The 21,286-nt window shown below is 44.6% G+C and overlaps 1 protein-coding gene across 7 annotated transcripts in view; it reads left to right on the top strand.

Annotated features, from left to right (window-relative positions):
- The window catches only part of LOC147712726 (membrane cofactor protein-like), a 629,516-nt gene extending 608,584 nt beyond the window's left edge, over nt 1-20,932 (top strand). For all 7 annotated transcript variants that reach the window (XM_086923383.1, XM_086923385.1, XM_086923386.1 and 4 more), the window contains one exon: nt 19,329-20,932. In XM_086923383.1, the coding sequence (XP_086779509.1) occupies nt 19,329-19,393 (65 nt within the window). In that variant the 3' untranslated portion in view covers nt 19,394-20,932. The remainder of the gene's footprint in view (nt 1-19,328) is intronic.
- Nucleotides 20,933-21,286: the final 354 nt, after the last annotated feature.

The raw sequence follows: 21,286 nt of genomic DNA, 5'->3' as shown, positions 1-21,286 counted from the left end.
CATTGGACAGGTCCACTTTACCTGGTCTCTGATTACCAGTAACTCTGAATTTTCCAAACTGTTTATATTGTATATTCTTGTGACTCACCCCTTATCACAACCCTCCACCTTCACTTCTCCATTCCTTTTTCTTGCTTGCAACCTCTACAGATTGAAAAGTAACAACTCTGGTGACAATTAAACATTGTTGTTGTGAACAATCGAATTTGGCTGGCGTTTACTTTATACTCTGTATGTGGGCTTTCTACACATGTATTCATGAATGACGATTGTATGTAGGTTGAATATTGATTATTAGTGTTGTAGTACTTTACACAACATGTACTGTACATATTTGAACTCATTTCTTGCTAAATTTGTCACGGACCATTTATTATTCCCACATCTTTAACAAAGCCAGCACCACCATCGCACCCCATCTCCGCAAGACCATGAACATCTCCTTCAAAACCATGACCTTCTCAGAAAGCTGGAGGCACGCCGAGATCGACGCACTGTTCAAGAAACCCAATGCAGATTCAAGGGACCTCAAGAACTTCCGGCCCATCTCCCTGCTCCCATTCCTTGCAAAGGTCATCGAGAAAACCGTCAACAAATAGCTGACCCACTACCTTGAGGAGAACAACATCCTGGACCCATCCCAGTACGGGTTCCTCAGCAACCACTGCACCAAAACTGCCCTCATCGCTGCCACCGATGACATCAGGGCCCTGCTAGACAACGGCGAAACCGCAGCCCTCATCCTCCTGGACCTCTCAGCCGCCTTCGACACGGTCTGCCACGGCACCCTACGCACACACCTCCACAACGCAGGAATCCGAGACAAGGCCCTGGAATGGACCACCTCCTTCCTCGCCGGCAGAACCCAGAGCGTCCACCTCCCCCCTTTACGTTCCGAAACCTCCAAGATAATCTGCGGCGTACCCCAAGGATCTTCTCTCAGCCCGACATTGTTCAACATCTACATGGCCCGCTCGCCTACGTCGCCAGACTGCACAACCTCAACATCATCTCCTACACCGACAACACACAGCTGATCCTCTCCCTCACCAAAGACCCCATCACCGCCAAGACCAACCTCCACAAAGGGATGAAAGCCGTCGCCGAATGGATGAAGAACAGCCGTCTGAAGCTGAACTCTGACAAGACGGAGGTCCTCATCCTCGGCTCCACCTCCTCAGCCTGGGACGACTCCTGGTGGCCAACCGCCCTGGGAACAGCACCAACACCCACTGACCACGCACGCAACCTGGGGTTCGTCCGTCACTCAACACCTCTCCATGACCAAGCAAGTCAACGCCATCTCATCCTCCTGCTTCAACACCCTCTGCATGCTCCGCAAGATCTACCAATGGATCTCCACCGACACAAGAAAAACAGTCACCCAGGCCCTAGTTAGCAGCAGGCTGGACTACGGAAACGCCCTCTACGCGGGAGCGCTGGCCAGACTACTGAAACGACTGCAACGCATACAAAACGCCTCGGCCCGCCTGAATCTCGACATCCCGCGACACAGGCAAATCACACCCCACCTGAGAGACCTGCACTGGCTGCCCGTAAACAAGAGGATCACCTTCAAGCTCCTCTCCCACGCACACAAAGCACTCCATGACATCGGCCCAAAATACCTCAATAGACGACTCACCTTCTACACCCCGAATCGCCAGCTCTGCTCTGCCGACCGTGCCTTCGCCCCCGTCCTTTGCATCCGAAGAGCAACCTCCGGTGGCAGATCATTCTCCTACCTCGCCGCCAAGACCTGGAACACCCTCCCCATCCTCCTACGGCAGATTCAAGACTTACTAACCTTCAGGAGGCTACTCAAGACCTGGCTGTTCGAGCAATAGCAGCATCCCCTGCCCCCCCTAGCGCCTTGAGACCCTCACGGGTGAGTAGTGCACTCTACAAATTCCTTTATTGATTGATTGACCGCAGTGCACTGACGCCAGTTCTTTTCTTTCCGCACCAGCGCAGATCTTCAGAAGAGCTACCCCAGTCACTTTTTATTGACCTTTTTCGACGTTTTGTTAAAGATGCTTTGAGACATTGTCTCCTGGCATGGCAGGGATATTCAAGAGAAAGAGTTTTTTTATTATGCCTGGTGGTTCATGTCTCTAGCAAATGTCAGTGACGGATCCACACCACGTCTGCCTCTTCTTTCTTGAGCACGACCATGACTCCAAGACCTGCGTTGATTGTCGCACCATGCACCCCATGGCGCTGAGAGAGAGATCCCTCAAGCCCCTTGCTGCTTGACGTGCAACGCCACAACAGTCTTGATCCTGGTCAAGAGGAAGGTCCTGAGATTAGTTGCGGAGCCACCCCGCAGTCAAAATTGTCCAGGATTTTGCTATAGTGCACAAAAAGAGGAACAAGAAGTTGAAGAGGACTTCGACTTCACTCTACCTGTCGGAGTCATCCGACGAGATGAGGGAACATCTACATTCGAGGCCAGGCTCTGTAGTTGAGCCTGGACCGTCTCCGGGCCTCCCCAGGTTTCCTGAAACTGGAGCAACCCCGCCCAACTCCATGAGTTTTATGAGGTCATGTACCTCATATTTGAACAGTCTGTACCCACTGTCGCGCCGTGAGGCCCTGCAGATTCGGGGGTGGTCCCTACTGGTTTTTCACCAGCAGTTTTGTCTCTGTGACTAGTCAGGCCCTTTGGAGCCACCTCGATCTTCGCCAGCACCACTACGGCCACCCCCTGCACCACCTCCCCCATTCATATTGCTAACTCCAACACAGAGCTGGGTAGGCATCATCTAACATAAACTCCAGTGCTGACTGGAGGCATTCCAGGCAGGCTGGAGCCTGAGCCCTATTTCTCTGGGCAAGAACTTGGGGAAGGTTGGAAGGGGCCACTGGACCCAATGAGGACACCTGGTGTAAGGATTTGCCCGATGCCAGTGGACTGGACACTTCCCCAGATCCTGGCTTGGTTTCTCCTCCTACCATTGCTACGGAAGAGGGAGCCTGATTTGGAATTGTGGAGAAGAGTGCAGCTAAGGCCCTGGACCTTCAGCGTCCCTCCGTAACTGTCAAGACGAACATCTTAACTGAGGTGCTTCACCCAGGAGCCACCACTTCCAAACCACTTCTCACATTTAATGAAGCCCTCTTAGATGTCCTACTCACGGCCTGATCGAAGTCCTGCACAGGGTCTCCTGTGAATGTGAAAATTGGCCACCACCATCGCCAAGTCTACCTTTTGATCCTTTCACCTTTCATGACCACGGAAGGGGCTTCAAGACGTGCCTCTACCAGCACAGCCATCATGGCATGCAAGCTTCCCAGCTCCTGCGTGGCCGAGGACACAATACCCACAGACCCCGTGGGTCACGTAGCCAGAGGTCAGGCCAGTCCACTACCCATCCCCCTGGCAGCTGCATCCTCCAAACCTCTTTAGTTTGCCCTCCAACCATCAAGGGCATCCAGTGGTAGGCAGGATACGCCATCACCTGCACCATTAGAGGTCGATAACATCCGACCGCTGGGGGTTCCATATTGTCCAAAGGGGCTACTCCCTCCTCTTCATGACTACCCGTCTTGCGACAGGCTGATGGAGGACCAAGTCTCATTACTCAAGTGGCAGATCTCTTTGCCAAAAGAGCCGAAGAGCGGATGCCAGAATCAGAAGTAGGTTGTGGTTGTTATTCCCACTACTTTCGAGTGCCCAAGAAGGACCAAGGCCTAGACCTGTGTCCTCTCAGTTTCTTCCTGAAAAAAAAGAAATTCAGAATGCTCAGGCTTGCTCAAGTTCTGTTTGCCTTGAAGCTGGGAGACTGGATGGTAGCATTGGACTTGGAGGATCATACTTCCACATCCCCGTCCTGCCTGTCCATAGACGTTACCTGCCGCAAGCATTTTTATCTGACCATGCTCTTCTTTGGCCTTACCAGTGCCCCGCGGGTGTTCACCAGGTGATTGCAGTGGTTGAAACTCATCTGTGGAGTTCAGTGGTGCCATTCGTCCTCTATTTTGACAGCTGCCTGTTGAAGGCGGGCTAGTCCCAGGCAGTTGCCTCCCTTCTGCAGACTGCAGCAGACCTTCTGCACTCACTGGAATTCACTATCAGCTTGGAGAAGTGTCACCAGTTGCCTTCTCATGCGCTTTCAATTGGAGCGGTTTTGGACCCAGTGCAGTTTTAGCTTATCCTCTCGAATGTCGAGTCCAGGCTATTCAGATTATGATACTGATGTTTCAGCCTCCATCCTGGATTTCGGTGAGGCTAATTCTGAGACTAGTGGGATTCCTGTCCTCCTGCATCCTGCTTGTGATACAGGCCTGCTGGCATATGCTGGCTCTGCATTGGGACCAGAAGTTCCAATGGGCTCAGCATGGAGAAATCTCTCCGACATGGTCCAGATCTCAAAGAGCAGTGGTTTTATTTATTCTTTGTCTTTCCCAGCAGAGTTCTGCTTTGGGCACCTTAAACTACTATTTTTCGGACATGTCAGCATTTCTGCGATTGCCAGATCAGCCACCCCTTTTCAAGTCCCCTATTGTATCCACAGTTTTTAAAGGTGTCCAACACTTGTTCACGCCTTCATCCTTCAATATTCCTCAGTGGAACATAGATTTAGTTGTAAGTTTTCCAACGTGCACTCCCTTTGAGCTGTTAAACAACTATCCAATCAGGCTCCTTACTATAAAGACGGCCTTTCTAGAGGTAATACCATCTTCCTGGAGGGTCAGTGAGCTCTAGGCTTTGTCATCTAAGCCTCTGTGCCTCAACATTTTTCGAGACAAGCTGGTCCTTCGCACTAGAGTTACCTACCTACCGCAGGTAGTGACTCCCTTTTTTGTAGGTCAGTCCATCATCCAGCCTACCTTTTAAGCACTGCCTCATCCTTCTAAGGAAGAGGAGAGATTCCACTGGCTGGACCCAAAAAGAGCATTCTCATTCTACCTGACTGCACAAAAGTGTTCCTGGTAGACAACCAACTCTTTGTGGGGTATGTCGGAGCCCAGAAGTGGAAGGTGGTACAGAAACAGACCATCTCCCAATTGATTGGGCTCAGAATCAAAATATGCTACTCTTCAGTCAAGAAGCTACCCCCTGAGGGTTTGCATGCAACAGCTGTGTTAGCATGTGGAGTCCCAGTCGTAGGCATCTGCCAGGCAGCACAATGGGAATTACTGCACAGGTTTATCAGGCACTACTGCCTAGACAGTCAGGTCCATAGGGAGGGGCACTTTGCCCACCTGGTCCAGCAGGACTTTTTAGTGTACAATTGTTTCACAGCTACTCCTTTTGGGAGGTGTTGCTTGGGTATCTATTCTAAGGTAAGGCATCTGCAGCTTTGATGTCACTATCAGATGAACAAGTTATGTACTTTCGGTAACACCTTATCTGGTAGAGACTCTATCTAGCTGCAGATTCCTTATCTACTCACCCATCCTCCCTGATCTGCAAACAGATGTATGGGCTTAGGGCTTGTTCTGCTTTCAGGGCCCTAGTTTTCACACATGATTCTCCACTTCTGGCATGAAAAGTCACGGAAAGAAACTGACGTCAGCGCGCTAGTTGGCTCCTATATAGGCACTGCACATGTAACTTCCGGCGTTGACAATGCCATGTAGAGTCAAACGATGTCATCTACCGGCGCTCAGGGGTGCTGCTCACGATAATGTTCCAGATCCAGTCTGATGCCTGAGGAGAATTCTAAGGTAAGGGGTCTGTAGCTAGATAGAATCTCTTCTAGATAAGGTGTTAACGAAGGTAAATAACTTGTTCATCAACAATCAAAAGTTTGAGGATTATGAAGACTTCCACAAATCCTTTAGGCTTAGAACTAAAAAACTGGGTCATGTCACTAAACGAGTAGAACAAGTGTTCTATCTCAGTCAGAGTGCTCCACAGAAAATACAGTGATTGTCTTTCAAGGGGAATTTCTCCAGCATGCAGACCATCACCATGGATGACCTGTGCATCAAGAGTCTTCACCAAGGCGCTGAATTTGAAGACAAACAGAATCAACAACTTGAATACATTTTACTTGCATACAAAAAGCATCCTGGTCTGGTTCTGATTAAGTCTGGGCAGTGAACTATGCTCCACTTGCGGAGTTTGCAGCTTTTTCCATGTTCTGCAGAGCTCGTGGTGTTCTAAAAAACTCCACCCCGTGCAGCGTCTCAGCGATTTTTTCCCTCGTTCGCGATTGTCAACGTCAAGTTGGTGAGTGTGAGCGTGGAAAATCAACCTCACGGCGGGATTTCTCAACACAGGTGATCGGATTTCTCATTGAGAAACCATCTGTACGCATTGAGAAAGCTCAGCTTGAGTGAAAAATCGACTCGAGCGGCAGAAATGAAGCAGCGCCCGCTTGCGGTGTGCATGGTGCCATTTTCGATGATTGCACAGTCCGCACAAACACCTGGCGCTGACAATCACAGCGAACAGCATTTATCGAATGCACTCTGCCACTTGAGGTGCCCCGCATAGTCCCCCCAGGCTTAGTTCTGATGTATCTCAGTTAGAAGGCTAATCTAATTGACCTAAAATGTTTTCATTAAATCTAGATAAATCCTTGTAGGCAATCTATAGACTCAAGAAGAGTGTAGTTTATATTAACCCCAGTCGGGTAACTACGTTCCGCCAGCGGAGTTTACATAGTTTTCCCTACCCCGTGTTCCGTTGCAAACTCGGAGTTCAGGCAAAACTACGACTCCATGGCAGAGCATAGTTAGACAGCCCCTCCACCCTCCCAAATGAATTAAAACTAATTAAAAGGCACTTACCTGCCGCGCGGCTGCCTCCTCCTTTGTATCGCCGCTCTCCTGCCTCCTCGCCGTCCTGCTTCACTGATGACCCCTATGTTGTACGCCTTGTGAAGACATACAACGTAGGGGCTATTAGTGAAGCCGGATGGTGAGGAGGCGGCAAGAGAGCGGCAATGTAAACTAGGAGGCAGCCAAAGGGCAGGAAAGTGCCTTTTAATTAATTTTTTTTATTTTGGGAGGGAGAGGGCACAGAGCGTAGCGGAGTTCCACGGAGTTGCTTTCCAACTCCGTGGAACTTCACGTAGGGGCACTACGCCTGCTTCGCCCAAGGTTAGTTTATATATGATCTCTTTGTCCCAACAATGAAGTAAAGGTCTTTAAATCACCCCATTATTGTTGATTAATTCAGCAAGCGAAATTGGGAAGGAGGTGTGCTTAGCAGTGTCTGAGAAGCCATTGGAAGCAATTATTTAAAGATTTTTCAGACAAGAGTCTAGTGTCTTAGACATTATACACTGACCTTCATCGGTGGACCATCACTGCACGGTTGGTGAGCACATATAGAATATTACTCAACAAGTAGACTATTATTCCCTCTGTAATTTCTTCTTTTTTTGGCAACAGTTTTTTTACACATGAATACCATTGCATGGGATGAGAACAAGGTTCTGACAGTCATAACGTATACAACAACAAACCGAGGCCTCCTGCATGTTGGTCTACACCATTCCAGAAGAATTCAAGAGCAACAGCATGATAATACTTGAGCTAAAGGAACACACCAATGTAAATCCATTAAGTCAGTTTGGCGTTTTGAGAGAGATTTAAGAAAGTGTCATATTTAGGACAGTATTAGCGAGTGAAGGCCACTTCTCGTCTCACCCCCTCCCCCAAATCCCTCTAGTCAGATCCTCCCCCGGGCGATAATCATTCCCTTGGTGTCACTCAGGTTTGTGTGCTAGTGATATTGCGAAGGGTCTATAATCCCCAGTACATGATAGCATCCAAAGATCACACCACTTGTTCATATTTGGAAGGGCGTCTGTATTCCAGACCAAGGCCAGCCTATTGGCTGCATCGAATAGGCATAACATTTACAGCAGTTTTCCCCACAAGGTCCAGCGGTGGGCAAGAAAAATATGGAACACTAATGTGTTGGAACTCTCAATTCATTCAAAGATACTTAAACTGAAAGAGAAATTACTGACCCAGTAGAAAGACTATTCAACCAACACTGGAGACCACCTCTACCTTCGGGCTGTAATATGAAATGATGAACTCAATAACCTATATGCTTCTTGAGAAGTTTGTGGACCCTTATCAGCTAGGAAACAGTCTGTAAAATCTAAATATGCTACATATTGAAAGTCATTTACAGACCGCATGCGTCGAAAGAAACAAGCGAGCTACATGTTGAAGAGAAAGGTGCCTGACAGTTTACAAGTGACATTGCTCAAGAGCAGTGCTTTAAATGGGCCGGTACTCACCGGTACTGAGTACCGGCACTTCTTCATTTTCTCCCCTTGTGTACCGGCACTTTTTTCTAGAAGAAAGAGAGTACCAGTACTCATGGGGATCTGACTTTAACCGAGGCAGCGCGCTCCCTTTATCCCTCAAGTTATACTAGCACCTTTCAAGCACTGCACGGAATCAATCAATGGAGCTCGTCACCAGGACCCAGCGTGAGCTGCTTTGTAAATCAGAGCAGGGGTGTGTGAGTCATTTGCTTATCCAAAGATCTTTCACAGTGGGCGCTAAGAGGGGGCTGTAAAATCTAATGGGTGGCGGTGGGAGGCACTATTCAGGACATAACAAAAGAACGTATGGGAAGGCTTTTACAGTCGCCACGCATCTGAATTGCTTTCTTGCACACTTCCACTTCCACACTCGCTGATTCCTATTTCATCGACCTTGGACAGGCCTTAAGACCAATCAAAAATTTGGAGATTGGCACCTGGTTCCCCAGTACAGATGTTGTCAGCTCTGGCCCTAACTCCGGTTTACAAATGTTCCAGGAGAGACTTGTTTATTTATTTTATGTGTTTTTATATAGCGCGGACTTTACCCGAAGGTGTCGGAGCGCTTCACAATAGGAACAGTAATGATACATGAGGAGAAAATTACAAGTGAACAAATTACAAAAGCAAACGTTAAGTTACATGAGGCAAAAGTGACAATTGTGAGCAAACAAAATACAAGAGGTAGCAAACGATACATTACAGGAGTAGCTGACTGATGTGTAGAAGAGACTGATTGAGTGCCCAATGGCCATGCAGTTTTTTTTTAAACGTTATTTATGCTTTTATGTAGATATATAGCAACCAGTAAACCAATACACATTTATCATTTTACATCGGCTGCAGGTATACGTCATGAAATCTAAAAGTCAATCACATTTAAACTAAATTTTATAGAGAATTTACAACCACATGAGTCTTGCCTGGGACCCTAATGTGGCAGCTCGTCAAGTGCCTATGTGTGTACTCTGCATCATGCTGCATGTTCATTTGCTAACATTGAGGGTGCTCTTACTGGCAAATTCTACTGCATGCGCAATGTTGCCTTTGGATGTACCCTATCCAATTACTGTTTCATTGAAACGTGTTAGTTCCCCTTCAGCTGCTGCCTTCCGCACTAGGTATGCCTGATATGGTCCCCAAATGTTTTGGGATATGCAATGGACCGGTATTAGGCCGTTAAAATTGTTTGATTGTGTTGTGTTGAGCAATAAGATAGATCTGGGAAGGCTTTTACAGTCGCCAGGCATCTGAATTGCTTTCTTACACACTTCCACACTCGCTGATTCCTATTTCATTGACCTTGGACAGTCCTTAAGACTAATCAGAAATGTGGAGATTGGCACCTGGTTCCTCAGTACAGACGTTGTCAGCTCTGGCCCTAACTCCAGTTTACAAATGTTCCAGGAGAGACTTGTTTAGTTATTTTATGCGTTTTTATATAGCGCAGACTTTACCCGAAGGTGTCAGAGCGCTTCACAATAGGTACAGTAATGATACATGAGGAGAAAATTACAAGTGAACAAATTACAAAAGCAAACGTTAAGTTACATGAGGCAAAAGTGACAATTGTGTGCAAACAAAATACAAGAGGTAGCAAACGATACATTACAGAAGGAAAAGGTGATATGTGTGCACGTTACAAAAGCATACAAAGTACAAGTAGAGGTATAATACTGCAATAAATGGCAGACACTCCAGCACAAGAACAAACGTTACATGAGGCAATGGTGGCACTTGCGCAAGTATCTAAAGCAAACAAAATGTAACAGGTAGCAAACAGTGTGTTACTAGAGAAAAGTGACGTGTGCATGTTACAAAAGAGTACCAGTACTGGACAGATGGCTCAGTGGGCTGTAGGCTGTAGGCCACCGGTTCGATTTAAGGCAGGCTGAAGCAGCATGTAATCCTTAGGCGGTTGATAAAATGCATGCAGATTTCGTGCATACAACCTTGGCACGGTCAAAAAGCTAACCCCGCCCCTTGTTCCCGCGTAGCCCCGCCCTAAACTCCGCCCACTGCTCCTTTTGGTGAGTACCTGCACTTATTTTTTTTCATTTAAAGCACTGCTCAAGAGTGTCGAATGATAAGCATAGATGAAGCATACCTAGCATCTAGTTAATTTGTTCTACATTATTCCGATCGACCGTTCTAAAAATACGTATAGCCTTACATTTTTTGATGGGGCAATCTAACCTTTTTATTTTTTGTGTTGTATTTATTTAATGTGAAACACAGCAAATCGATACAGCAGTGTCTATAATAATCAGCAGTCATCAGAGGGGAACAGTAGCATGCAGTGATGATCGGAGAACTCATGAGATAAAAAGTATTGTCCTGTTCTCAAGGGGAGGTGACGGAAAGGGGGAATATGGGGAGGTGGAGGCAAACCTCGAGTGTATAGACCCATGCGTTGTTCGTGATGTGCCATTTGACGTCCAGGCGTGACTCTAAAGAGAGCCGTGGATCTGAGGATGTCGTATGATGCAGGAGAGAGGAAATTTGGGTGAATGCCCCCAGGGGAGGGTGTCCTTTGGACATCCAGAACGCACCTGTGATCACGGGATCGAGCGCCCTGGGGCAGGGGATGATGGCACCGTGCTCTTAGGGTATTGCTGGAGAAAGAGAGAGGGAGAGCTGTTTCAGTGCAAATAGGTGTATAACGGTTCCTGATGCGTGTAGAAAACTTATCATGACCGTTGATCTTTGCAAGGTGAGGGTTGGGGAGGGGAAGGGTCCAACGTAAAGATAGTATGAGGCGCCTGGACCAGGCCTGCACAACCTGGGAGGGGGAGTGGGAAGGGGAGATGGGGGATAGCAGTTACAGCTGGCAAGGACGAGGGTAAGGGGGGGTGGGGAGTTAGCAGCATCTAATCTTTTTAAACAAATCCCACAGGTCATGCCCTTGTGATACTTGAACAGTTAAAATTATTTGAGGGGATTACCCTTTGAGTCTCTATTCTTCTAAGGTTTGTTTCTCATTTACATTTATTACTGAAAATACATTTATTTTCATTCTAACCTCCACAGTATCCTTTTTAGGAAGAGTTAAAATGTTATAGTCTTAATTTTAGGCAGGAATTTACATTGATACAAATGAATTGACAATCAAATCCATCTTTGATTGAGGCATATAAAGGAAGAACACATTTCAAGAGAGGTCCATATTACATTGTCTCACAAAGATTCCAACATAAATAGCTTTGACATCAATATATTATTTTTCCAGACTCTACCCAGTGTTCTGTCTGACTAGGATAGTGACACAGCAAAATTCTTCATGTATTTTTCGAGTGCCCCTCTTTGGCTCATGACAATCGAGAGAATAGTACCTGGCTGACATATGCATAAGGAAATAGTCTTTTTTCTCTGCCATGTCCCAAGGCATATATCTATAGACATATCTCACACAAAAAGAGGGGGGACCAGAAGCTAATTAAGGTCCAGTGTCCATGCTCCTTATACCTACATATGAACCCACAAAAGGGTCGCTGTCCCTATGGCAGGAGGCAAAATGTCACCCATGCATTCAAGAGAAGATAAGAGAAAAGGAGAAGAAAAGAATCCTAGGTGAGACGGACCCACGTGTGAGGTGAAAATTCACTCATTGTCCTCTGTTACCCTCGCACACCCCGGGGGTGTCATGCTTCATCATTGGGCAGTTGCCCCTCGTAGGGCCGGCGCTGCAATTCCCTATCGGTTCTCCTTTACTCTTATCTTCTCTTGAATGCATGGGTGACATTTGCTTCCTGCCATAGGAACAGTGTCCCTTTTGTGGGTTCATATATCTATAGACACCTAGTTCATCTAAACCATCAGATCAGGAACAGCGGAAATTACACCAATCAGCACAGTCCAGAGGAATGAACAGGAAGATCAGTTGGACAGTGGAGGCTCAACATGCCCCAAAGCCGGAAAGGGATATGAGGGCAAAGGTGCAATTGAGAGAAACACTACGGGTGCACATCATCAATTCCTGTCATGCAGGACTACTTAACACCAATCATATCTTAAATACACTTGATATTGCTCTGAAGTCTTCAGTTTAAAGTCTCAATGAATCCTGGAACTATTTCAAGCGCGGTGCTACTTTTTAGGCTGTGGATTAACAAATATGACTTCTAAGCTGTCATCCAAGCTGAATCTAAAAACCTGAGAAACCGCAACCCCCAGCATGCTCTGTGTGTATGTTATAGTAAACGTAGAGTGTGAGCCTAGCTGCGAACTACCAGGAAGTTGCACATGAGCGGTTGAAACAGGGACAAAACATTTACACAGTCGGACAGGGTTCTTGCTGATTAATAGTCGACTACCACTTGCTTGCAGATAAAATGTTCCATGAAGAGATGCGTCATGAAGTTTCTTCTTGAATTGAAGGAGAGATGGAGCACTCCCTTCTAAGCCTGGGATGAGTCCAGATATTGCAGACATAGCAAGTCTTTTGTCTCATGTTTTTTTGATATCGAGCCTACAACTGTTGCAGGTGATGCTAGGAGCGCCTGAAATCTTGGCCTTGCATGCTAGGTACCTTACAGTGATACTCATAACCACTTTAAAGAAGATTCCATAGACTTTGAAGATAATGCTGCAAGGCACAGGGAGTAAGTAATGGTCTCTGAGCATGGGAGTGTTCCAGTTGTATTTCTTTAGCTGTTCAGTCTGGCAGAATTCTGTTTTAGTGGGGTGAGCTTCAAATAAACATCTTTTGACATCTGGGCTCAAATCATGGAGTTTTGCCCTGCAATGACATTTTTGAGCAGGTAGCATCCATGTATGGATGGATCTTGACATTGTGTGCTATAACTATGCCAAGGGGTTACATGTGATCATTGATGCTAACAGTAAATAGTATTTTACCTTTTGTATACTACAGATTATGGGAATATATGCAGATATCAAGGATTTCCTTTGAGTGCCTGAGAATCTGTTCAAGTAGTAGGTGAACTACTGCATAACTATAGCATCACTGCCTTTTCTTGAGGAAAGTGTTTGTAGTTCCTAATGGCTAGCAGTATTGAGAACTGCTGGGTCGTCAATCAGCACATGTAGACGGTGATTGTCCCTATTCTGATTTGGAACATTTTGTTTGTCACCTGAACCTCAATCTTTGACTAAACACATTTTCTACACATTTCTGTGATGGAAAGTTATGGAATCCGCAGGGAGCAACTTATTTCCTACCATTCCCTTAAGTCTCCCATTACAAATGGTGCCTCACTTGTGTGGCTGGGGCTAGTGGCCGTGACAGGAACAGATCAAACCAAGGTCACTTTGCGAGGACTTCCATTGATTTTAGGTTGATCCATTCCTGTCGCAAGCATTATGCCCAGCCACACAAGTGAGGATGCATTTTAATTGGGACAAGTGGGAAAATGCTGGGTAGTAGGAATTTTATGATTTCTTCCGATTCTGAACGTGTGATTTTAGTCAATTGTTTGAGGTTTTCAGGGCACTGTGGGGAAGAAACTTTGTGGGATCCACGAGAAGCACACCACCCTGTACTCTCCTGGGTGTCTAATTTTCAGAAATGCCTGGGTTTGGTAGGTTTTCCTGTGTTGCCGCCAAATCCAGCACAAAACCTGTGTCTACCCCTTTTGTTGATGATGCCACACTGTCTTGATCCGCACCCTTTTGCAGGCGCTAGGCACACCCACACAGGCGAGGTGCCACTTTCATCAGGAGATATGTAATTTGAGAGATCCACAAAAGCCACCCTGGAGTCCCCCTGTTGTCTAGTTTACGAAAATATCTAGGGTTTGTAGACTTTCCCTAGAAACAATGTACACCCATGCAGAGACGGGCAGAAAAGACATATATTACTGCACAACCATGTACTCCTCAAGTACACACACATTCTGGTTGGATTTGGCACAAGGGTGAGTGAAAAGTTCAAAATGTAAAGTTTATTAACAAGAAATTTTACTTTTAATAATCGAAAGTTCAGAATGCTAAACCAATGTCTCACAGCTCGTGAGCTGTAAAGCCACAATAAGGCACCAAACGCTTTACAGGCCACTCACACACTTTTCATGAGTGACGCACACAAAACCATTCACACCGCCAGCTGCAAGCCAAGCACATAATAACACTCACATCAACAACAGCCACATTCAAGAGCAGCCCATGACTCAGTGGCGGCTCCTAGCAGGGAAAATGGTGAGCAGTGTGGGGACAATAATAAAAGGGGAAAAAAAGAAAACTTACTTGCCACCTTGGGGATCTTCAGCTCCCAATGCACAGGCTCCCATACTCCCCTGTGCCAAACCAGTTGATGCTCTTATGCTGGTAGTACCCAGCATGAGAGAAGCACTGGGATTGGGTTTTATGCTCCAGCAAGGACTAGGAAGCTGTGTCTGCTGCTCTCCACGCAACAGCATGGAGATAGGTAAGTGGCCATGCCAGTTTGACAGTCCTCAGACAGACAGCCAAACCGTCATGCACACTTGCAGTGCCCTGTGCCCACTATACTTCCTGTTGCTGTCGGGCACCACCCTCAAGGCTCTACTTCTGTTCCATATTGTAAAATAAAATGATAATAAAGCAGTTTTATGAATTGCTTTATTATCATTTTACTTTACAGGTATTATCTGCTGGCTCGAGCAGTGGAGCGAGACTCCTCCGCCATTATGCAGGAGCCACTGCTGCCATCACCTACATAAGCCCACAGGACAGACACAGCAATTGCAGTATGTGGCAGCTGACGGAGTCTGTAGACTGGCGTTGGCGGGGCATGTGTATGTAGTGACCCTCTGCAAGTCACTACCCACACACCACCAGCCAAGCACCAGTCCAGTCACACCACTAGCAAGTGCCAATTCACACACTCCGACAACCAAGCGCCAGTCCACACACACTGCCAGCCCATCGCCAGTCCACACACATCGCTATCAAATTCTTATTTTTGAACAATAAAAGAAAACAAAACCCAATTTGAAGGAGATGAAAAATAAACTATGACTACAAACAGAACAGGTCTAAATAAATACATCAAACTACTGCCAACTATGAAACTGAACAAAAATATAAAACGATACAGACCAGTCAGTTCACTTTTACTCTCAGGGTAGGTCCCAATACTTGAGTGTTATGTGGTACGATTTGAAACATGCGTGCACACACAGCCCAGGATTAGGACACTCAAGGCAGTACATGCGATTCTCGCTTCCCATGCCTTTTTTGGACACAGACTCTACATCTCCTAAAGGGAAAGTTTTTTTGGGTGCGGGAGGAATGTAATCAGGGAAATGGCGATGATTCAATCTAGCCACATCCACACCCATTCAAACTCTTGGAACACTTGCCTGTTTAACCACAACAAGGCTGCCTATTAGATTGGTGAAACTGAACAAAAGCAATCTTTGGATCAGAGAACAATCCTTTAATACAACAAATGCATTGAAGTTTGCTAAATGAAAAAATGTACTGCCAACTTTTTATGCCAAATGTATGCCTTACGAAAAGCACTTTAAGGCTCCAACCTTTGATTAGTCTATCTGCCCCACCCATGTGCTTACTGTAACCTTAAATGCACACAGGCTTGCACACTTCAGTAACCTGACCCCTGATGTACTTTCATCATGAATGGTTGTCAGCATGTGGATACCTCTCTAGTCTGAAAACGTTACAGCTAGAAGTTCAGCACTCTGCAAAGGCACTACACTGTTCCCTCTGAGGTTTTTTACATGCACGCTCTTAAGGTTAACCTTTATGGCTAGAGCAGATTATGCCACATGCAACAGTGTCCACTTTGAACAATTCCTAGAACAACTGCACACCCATCTAGAAGTTATCTACATATATATGATGAACTTTTTTTTAAAAGGTCCTCTACAAAGTTCCCACTCAATTTTCTCATTGACTCCAAAAGTGGATGGGCAAATGGGGGGAGAAGGGGTGGGGGGAGGCTCTCCCTGGAACATAGATATCTGAAAAAGATCTACAAAATGATCAAGGACTGGTTGAATCTTGAAGACACAGTCACAATCAGGGTAATCCTGTGGCAATGCTGAAGCATTATCAACAAAATGCAGCATCCAAAGCAGAAGCAAATACAATCAGGACGCATGGTTGTAGGAAGTATAGCAGTTGCCATCAAGGGACTAATAGACCAATATGAAGACAGCGACAGCTTCCTTATCAATCTCATTAAAAAAAATAAACCCCAGAACGTCTTCAACTCATCCAGATTTGTGAGAGTGCACCGGCTAGCTTTGTAGTGGGGCCTACGTCTGGCACTGTTGTTCCTCAAACACTGTTCAGCATATAAATTATTCTGTTCAACAATCTCATCCAAAAATACATAGTCTACAAACAACTGAAAGAAATATATAGGCAAAACTTTTCAGTATTGATTCTACACCCTGTGACATCGCTGAAGGTTGGCAACCCAGGCTGCACCATGTTTGGGGCAACCCAGAGTGCAGCACTTCTTATAGGAAGCCTTTTTACTACAGACTGTAATCAAGATTCCCCTTGCTGCACTATCAACATTTCACTGTCCTCCTCTAAAAGAGGCACTTCCTCTTAACTAAAAGTGGCTTCATCATCAGTTGATTCCTCTTGGAGGAGAAATTTCACTTCATAATCTTGGATTTCATCCTCTGCCTCTGATGCAGAGACAGTCTCAGAACCATGGTCAAAGGAAGATTTTTGAAAAGCAAACCAATAACCTGCTCAGCGGTCAACCTGCAGTTAGTCAGTTAGTCATAATCCTTGCTCATAAAAGTAACACAACAAATAAGTCAATAATAACCAACACTGTGTAAAATAAGTATTAGACAAACTCTGGCTTTATCAAACAGAAAGTAAAACTACTGGCCCATAGTAGTCTGGAAGGAAAAGACAATCAATACAAAGCACACAAAGACCTATATACTCAAAAACGATACCACTCGCTTGCCAGAGACAGCAAGACTGAGGAACATCTGCAACTGCATCTGCACAGCAAGCACCAAAGAAGTCCCACTGGCAATATAGAATGTGTTCACAATACAGCAGTAAATATATATATATTATACAAATAGGCCAAGGAATACCTTTTAGACGAAAAGATTACAAAATGAATTGCTTACCAACCACAACTCCACAAACTACAGATCTGCCAAAGCTGCACCTGCAAACAGGATTCACCACCAAGACAAAGAAAACGATTGGCTGTATAGTAAAAAATAAAAATAAAATTCAAACACTTATGAAAATTATAACAAAATATCAGTCAAAAGACTGATATTCCCATGAAAGGAGGTGTGACAAAGGCAAAAACAACGCTACTAGATGAAAGCAAACCTAACCCCAGAACCTATTCTCCACCACATGCATAACCTTATTCCCACATGACTCAAGTGTTCCCACCCACCCTGAGACCCAATCCTCTCAAAAAGACCATAAAAAGACCATGGTACAGAATTTAAAAAAAATGGTCCTTAAGAGTCATCTCCTTTGTGTCTAGTGGGCTTCTGCCCCCCCCCCCCCCGCCCCCCACTCTTTCCCCAGGGCAGATTAGCCTAAAAACTGCAGATTTGCCATCAGGGGGCGGAATAAAAAGTAGCCACCAAGGGAAGCGACCCTTGCCCAAAGGTTTGTTTCCTTTGTAAACTCATTTCCCTGTTGTCTAGTGGGCTTTTGCCCCCTTTAACCACAAAATGCCCCCAAGGGGAGTGATGCTTACCTACGGAGTTGCCCACCTTTAAAACTAATTTCCCTGTTGTCTAGTGGCTTCTGCCCCCTGGCCCCAGCCACCAGCCCCCGAGGGCAGGTCGGCCTAAAAACATCCCACCTGCCGTCCGAGCGGTGGAAAACAACAAAAAAATGCCCCCTAAGGAGAGTGATGCTTCCCCAAGGGGTCGCTCCCCTTCAAATAACTACCCTGGTGACTAATGGCTTTGCCACCCCGAGGGCAGATCAGCTTAAAATGGTTGATCTGCCCTCGGGGTAGGGGCAGAATTCTCCCAAAAAATGATCCCCAAGGGGAGCAACTCATGCCCAAGGGGTCACTCCAACAATACATTTTAAATGAATTCGTAGTATCTAGTGGGTTTCGATATAGAGCCTTTTTAATCTTCACCATCATTTGAATATTAGCTGATGAGTATGATATAGTAATCCTGATTAGTTTTACACTATTTACATAGACAAATACTGAATAATAAATCATCATATAAAATGGGAAATGCTAATCATAGTATGAGTACTGATATGGCGTATAAGCGCGGTGTCTACTTTATCACCTGCAAATTAGCGATTGACAGGTTTGTTTGATCCCGCTTAAAAAACAGAACATGCTAAAGGAGGCATGTGGGACACCTACCTGTACTCCTCTCTGAAAAGGGAAGGTTTCCTTTTGGTGATAAAGGGATCTCCTGGGTGTGACCGCAGTATTAGTGCAGTTGAACACAACAGTTTGGTGGTGGCTGTGTTATCCATGATTACCCAGGAATAGAATGGTAGAGAGAAGGTTGATATTTTTCAATAGAGGAAGGGTGTAACTTTTCTTTGGCATTTAGGGGACGATGCCAAAGGCTTTGTGTATGGACCTGAATATGTTGCTGATGCTGATTTTCACTATGGACCCTAGTATAAAATCACATTCAAATGATGAGATCTTAATGGAGTCACTGAGTTTTGTGAGGCCTCCAACGGAGAGAGTATAGAAGTATTCCTGAAGAAGTGCCAGAATGGTAACAAAATGTTTTTATTGTGTCATCTTTTGTTTTCATTATTTGTCAATTGTCACTTTGAAAGTGATGTTGAAGACTGTTCATTTTTCTCTGTAGAGTTTAGTAGGTGCGAGTTTGAAATAAGAGCATTATTAAACGCTTGCTGGACAACCTTTATAGACTAGGATTTCTATAATTCAGTTTTTACAGCTACCGCTGCATAATGCCATGTTCTACTGTAATTTGTTTTTAAATTCATCGATTACACAACCTTTTGACCGGTGAGGCCATTTTGTTTTAATGCATTAACTGTGATCTGCGCAGCATGTTAAGAAGGTCTATTAAGAGTTGACAATTTCAAATTGATGAAAATGAAATGTTGGGGCGCTGTAAAACCTATCCAATGATTACCATTCTTGTTCTCTTTCAGGAAACATGACGCTGATACTAGCAATACTCGCTGTAAAGTGGTTGACGCTCTCTAGCAGGAGTTGATGCCACATGAATGGAAGCCACTTGTCTTTTACGTTTCTTTTCAAAACAACGTTTTACCTATGGAGCCATAAGATAACTCTGAAACTTTTCTGGGATAGAAAATATGATCTACTTTACCTCGATTCTGAAAGAAGCTTAATTTGAAGAGAAAAACAGTTTTCTAATTGCAAATGCTAAATTTCGTTGTCAAACCACACAAACAAGCCTTCCAGTTTCTCCTGCTTTTTCTGATATTCAAATTGATTGAAAAATTATTTGAATTGTGTGGCCTCAGGGCTTGGATACATCACATGGGTTCTCTTTAAAAGCTCTCCAAACTGAAGTGCCATTGCTTGAAAAATTGTGGCTGGTTACGACAAAGTAAATCCGTTGTCTAAAAACAGGGCCTTAAGTGCATTCTTCATTTGAAGTGTTTTGCACTTTAAGAGACTCATTGTATTCTAATAAGAAAAGGTTGTACAATCATATTTAATTGTTTCTACTTTAACTAGAGTAAAATTTGTATTGGAGTTTGTCAGTACAATATAAAGCTGTCACGCTCGAAGCATCCGTCTTTTCCTCTCCCTAACCTACCTCATTGTTATAGAAGAGAAACGAGAACTGGTTCATATCTGGATGGTCTTCAACTTAAGTTTATCTGCTTCGTAATCTCATTGATCTTCCTTTGCAAAAAATGCATACACAGAAAGACTCAATTGGTTGAAAGTTTCATTAATGTATGTCTTCCCATTGCTATCGACTGACCAACGTCTTTTCCTACCTGTGCATTCCTTAGTACTGTCAAGACTTTTTCATGTTGTAGGAGAGTGTGTTCTTTGGTGGCGCTAGACGGAGGGGAATTGACCTGGTCAGCCATTTTCGAAATTGCTCTGAGCAAGCTCCCAACCATGATTCACTCCATTTTAATTCCATCCCACCTCAGGACAAATTCTTGAAAGATGCAGTATCCTATTAAGGAAAGGTTCCAATGTCTTTAAATGATTGTGGTGGTGCTTCCTCTAAGCCATAAGCAGACAATGATTAGTAAAGTAGAGATATAGATTAGCTAATGTTAAGTTAAATTGTTGATTTATTTTGTTTAACAAATTAACGTCACTTTGTGGAATAGATAATAAAAACAAATCAACCAGGGCTGTCAACACAATATTATTACAGCATCAGAGTCACAGGTTCTTAAATCTTCTGTTTGAATTTAAGTATTATCTAGAACAATGGTTGCACTATGGGAAGCATTTTAATAAATTTTGCATCTTTTTATATTAAAAACGACATTGATAAAATGGCAGTATATGAACATTCTTATTCTCCTTAACTGACCTTGATAATTTAATATGTAATGTTCATGCTTAGAGTGTATATCGTATTTACTGAAATGATCACCTGATCTTTATTGTGCCTTTTGTCTCACATATCTGTGTGAAGGATACCAAATGTACAGGAAGGTAAACTTGAAATAAGGGAAGTAATCCTGATATTGTTTAAAATTATTTTTCAAGTTATAAAGAAGAGCAAATAAAAAAGACATTAATGAACAAAAAAGTTGTGTTGTTGATTTTCCCTTAACCAAATATACCCCTGAACTACCTTAATTCTCTACCCCTCAACTAATGTAGTTCGAGCCTCTACAACATAACTTTTATTTTCTCAATGCAAACAGGGTCTTCCCACCCAACCTTTGGTATCAACTTCAGTATTGTGAGTCCTCTTGACTTGCTGCACACAATTGCTACTTCGTAAAGCCGTACTAACCACTTTGTGGGAACGTTATTAATGCTCTTGGATCCTGGGATATGCCTCCATCTGTGCAGACATAACACTTTCTGTGAAGAGAAAACTCTATTTTACTCATGCCTACCCAAGACAGTTATATAGCCAAACGAAATTAAATGTGTC

This window comes from Lissotriton vulgaris, chromosome 5 (genome assembly GCF_964263255.1).
Source record: "Lissotriton vulgaris chromosome 5, aLisVul1.2, whole genome shotgun sequence".
Classification (NCBI taxonomy): domain Eukaryota; kingdom Metazoa; phylum Chordata; class Amphibia; order Caudata; family Salamandridae; genus Lissotriton; species Lissotriton vulgaris.
The sequence above is the reverse complement of the archived record's forward strand: the minus strand, read 5'-3'. Positions and strand labels throughout refer to the sequence as shown.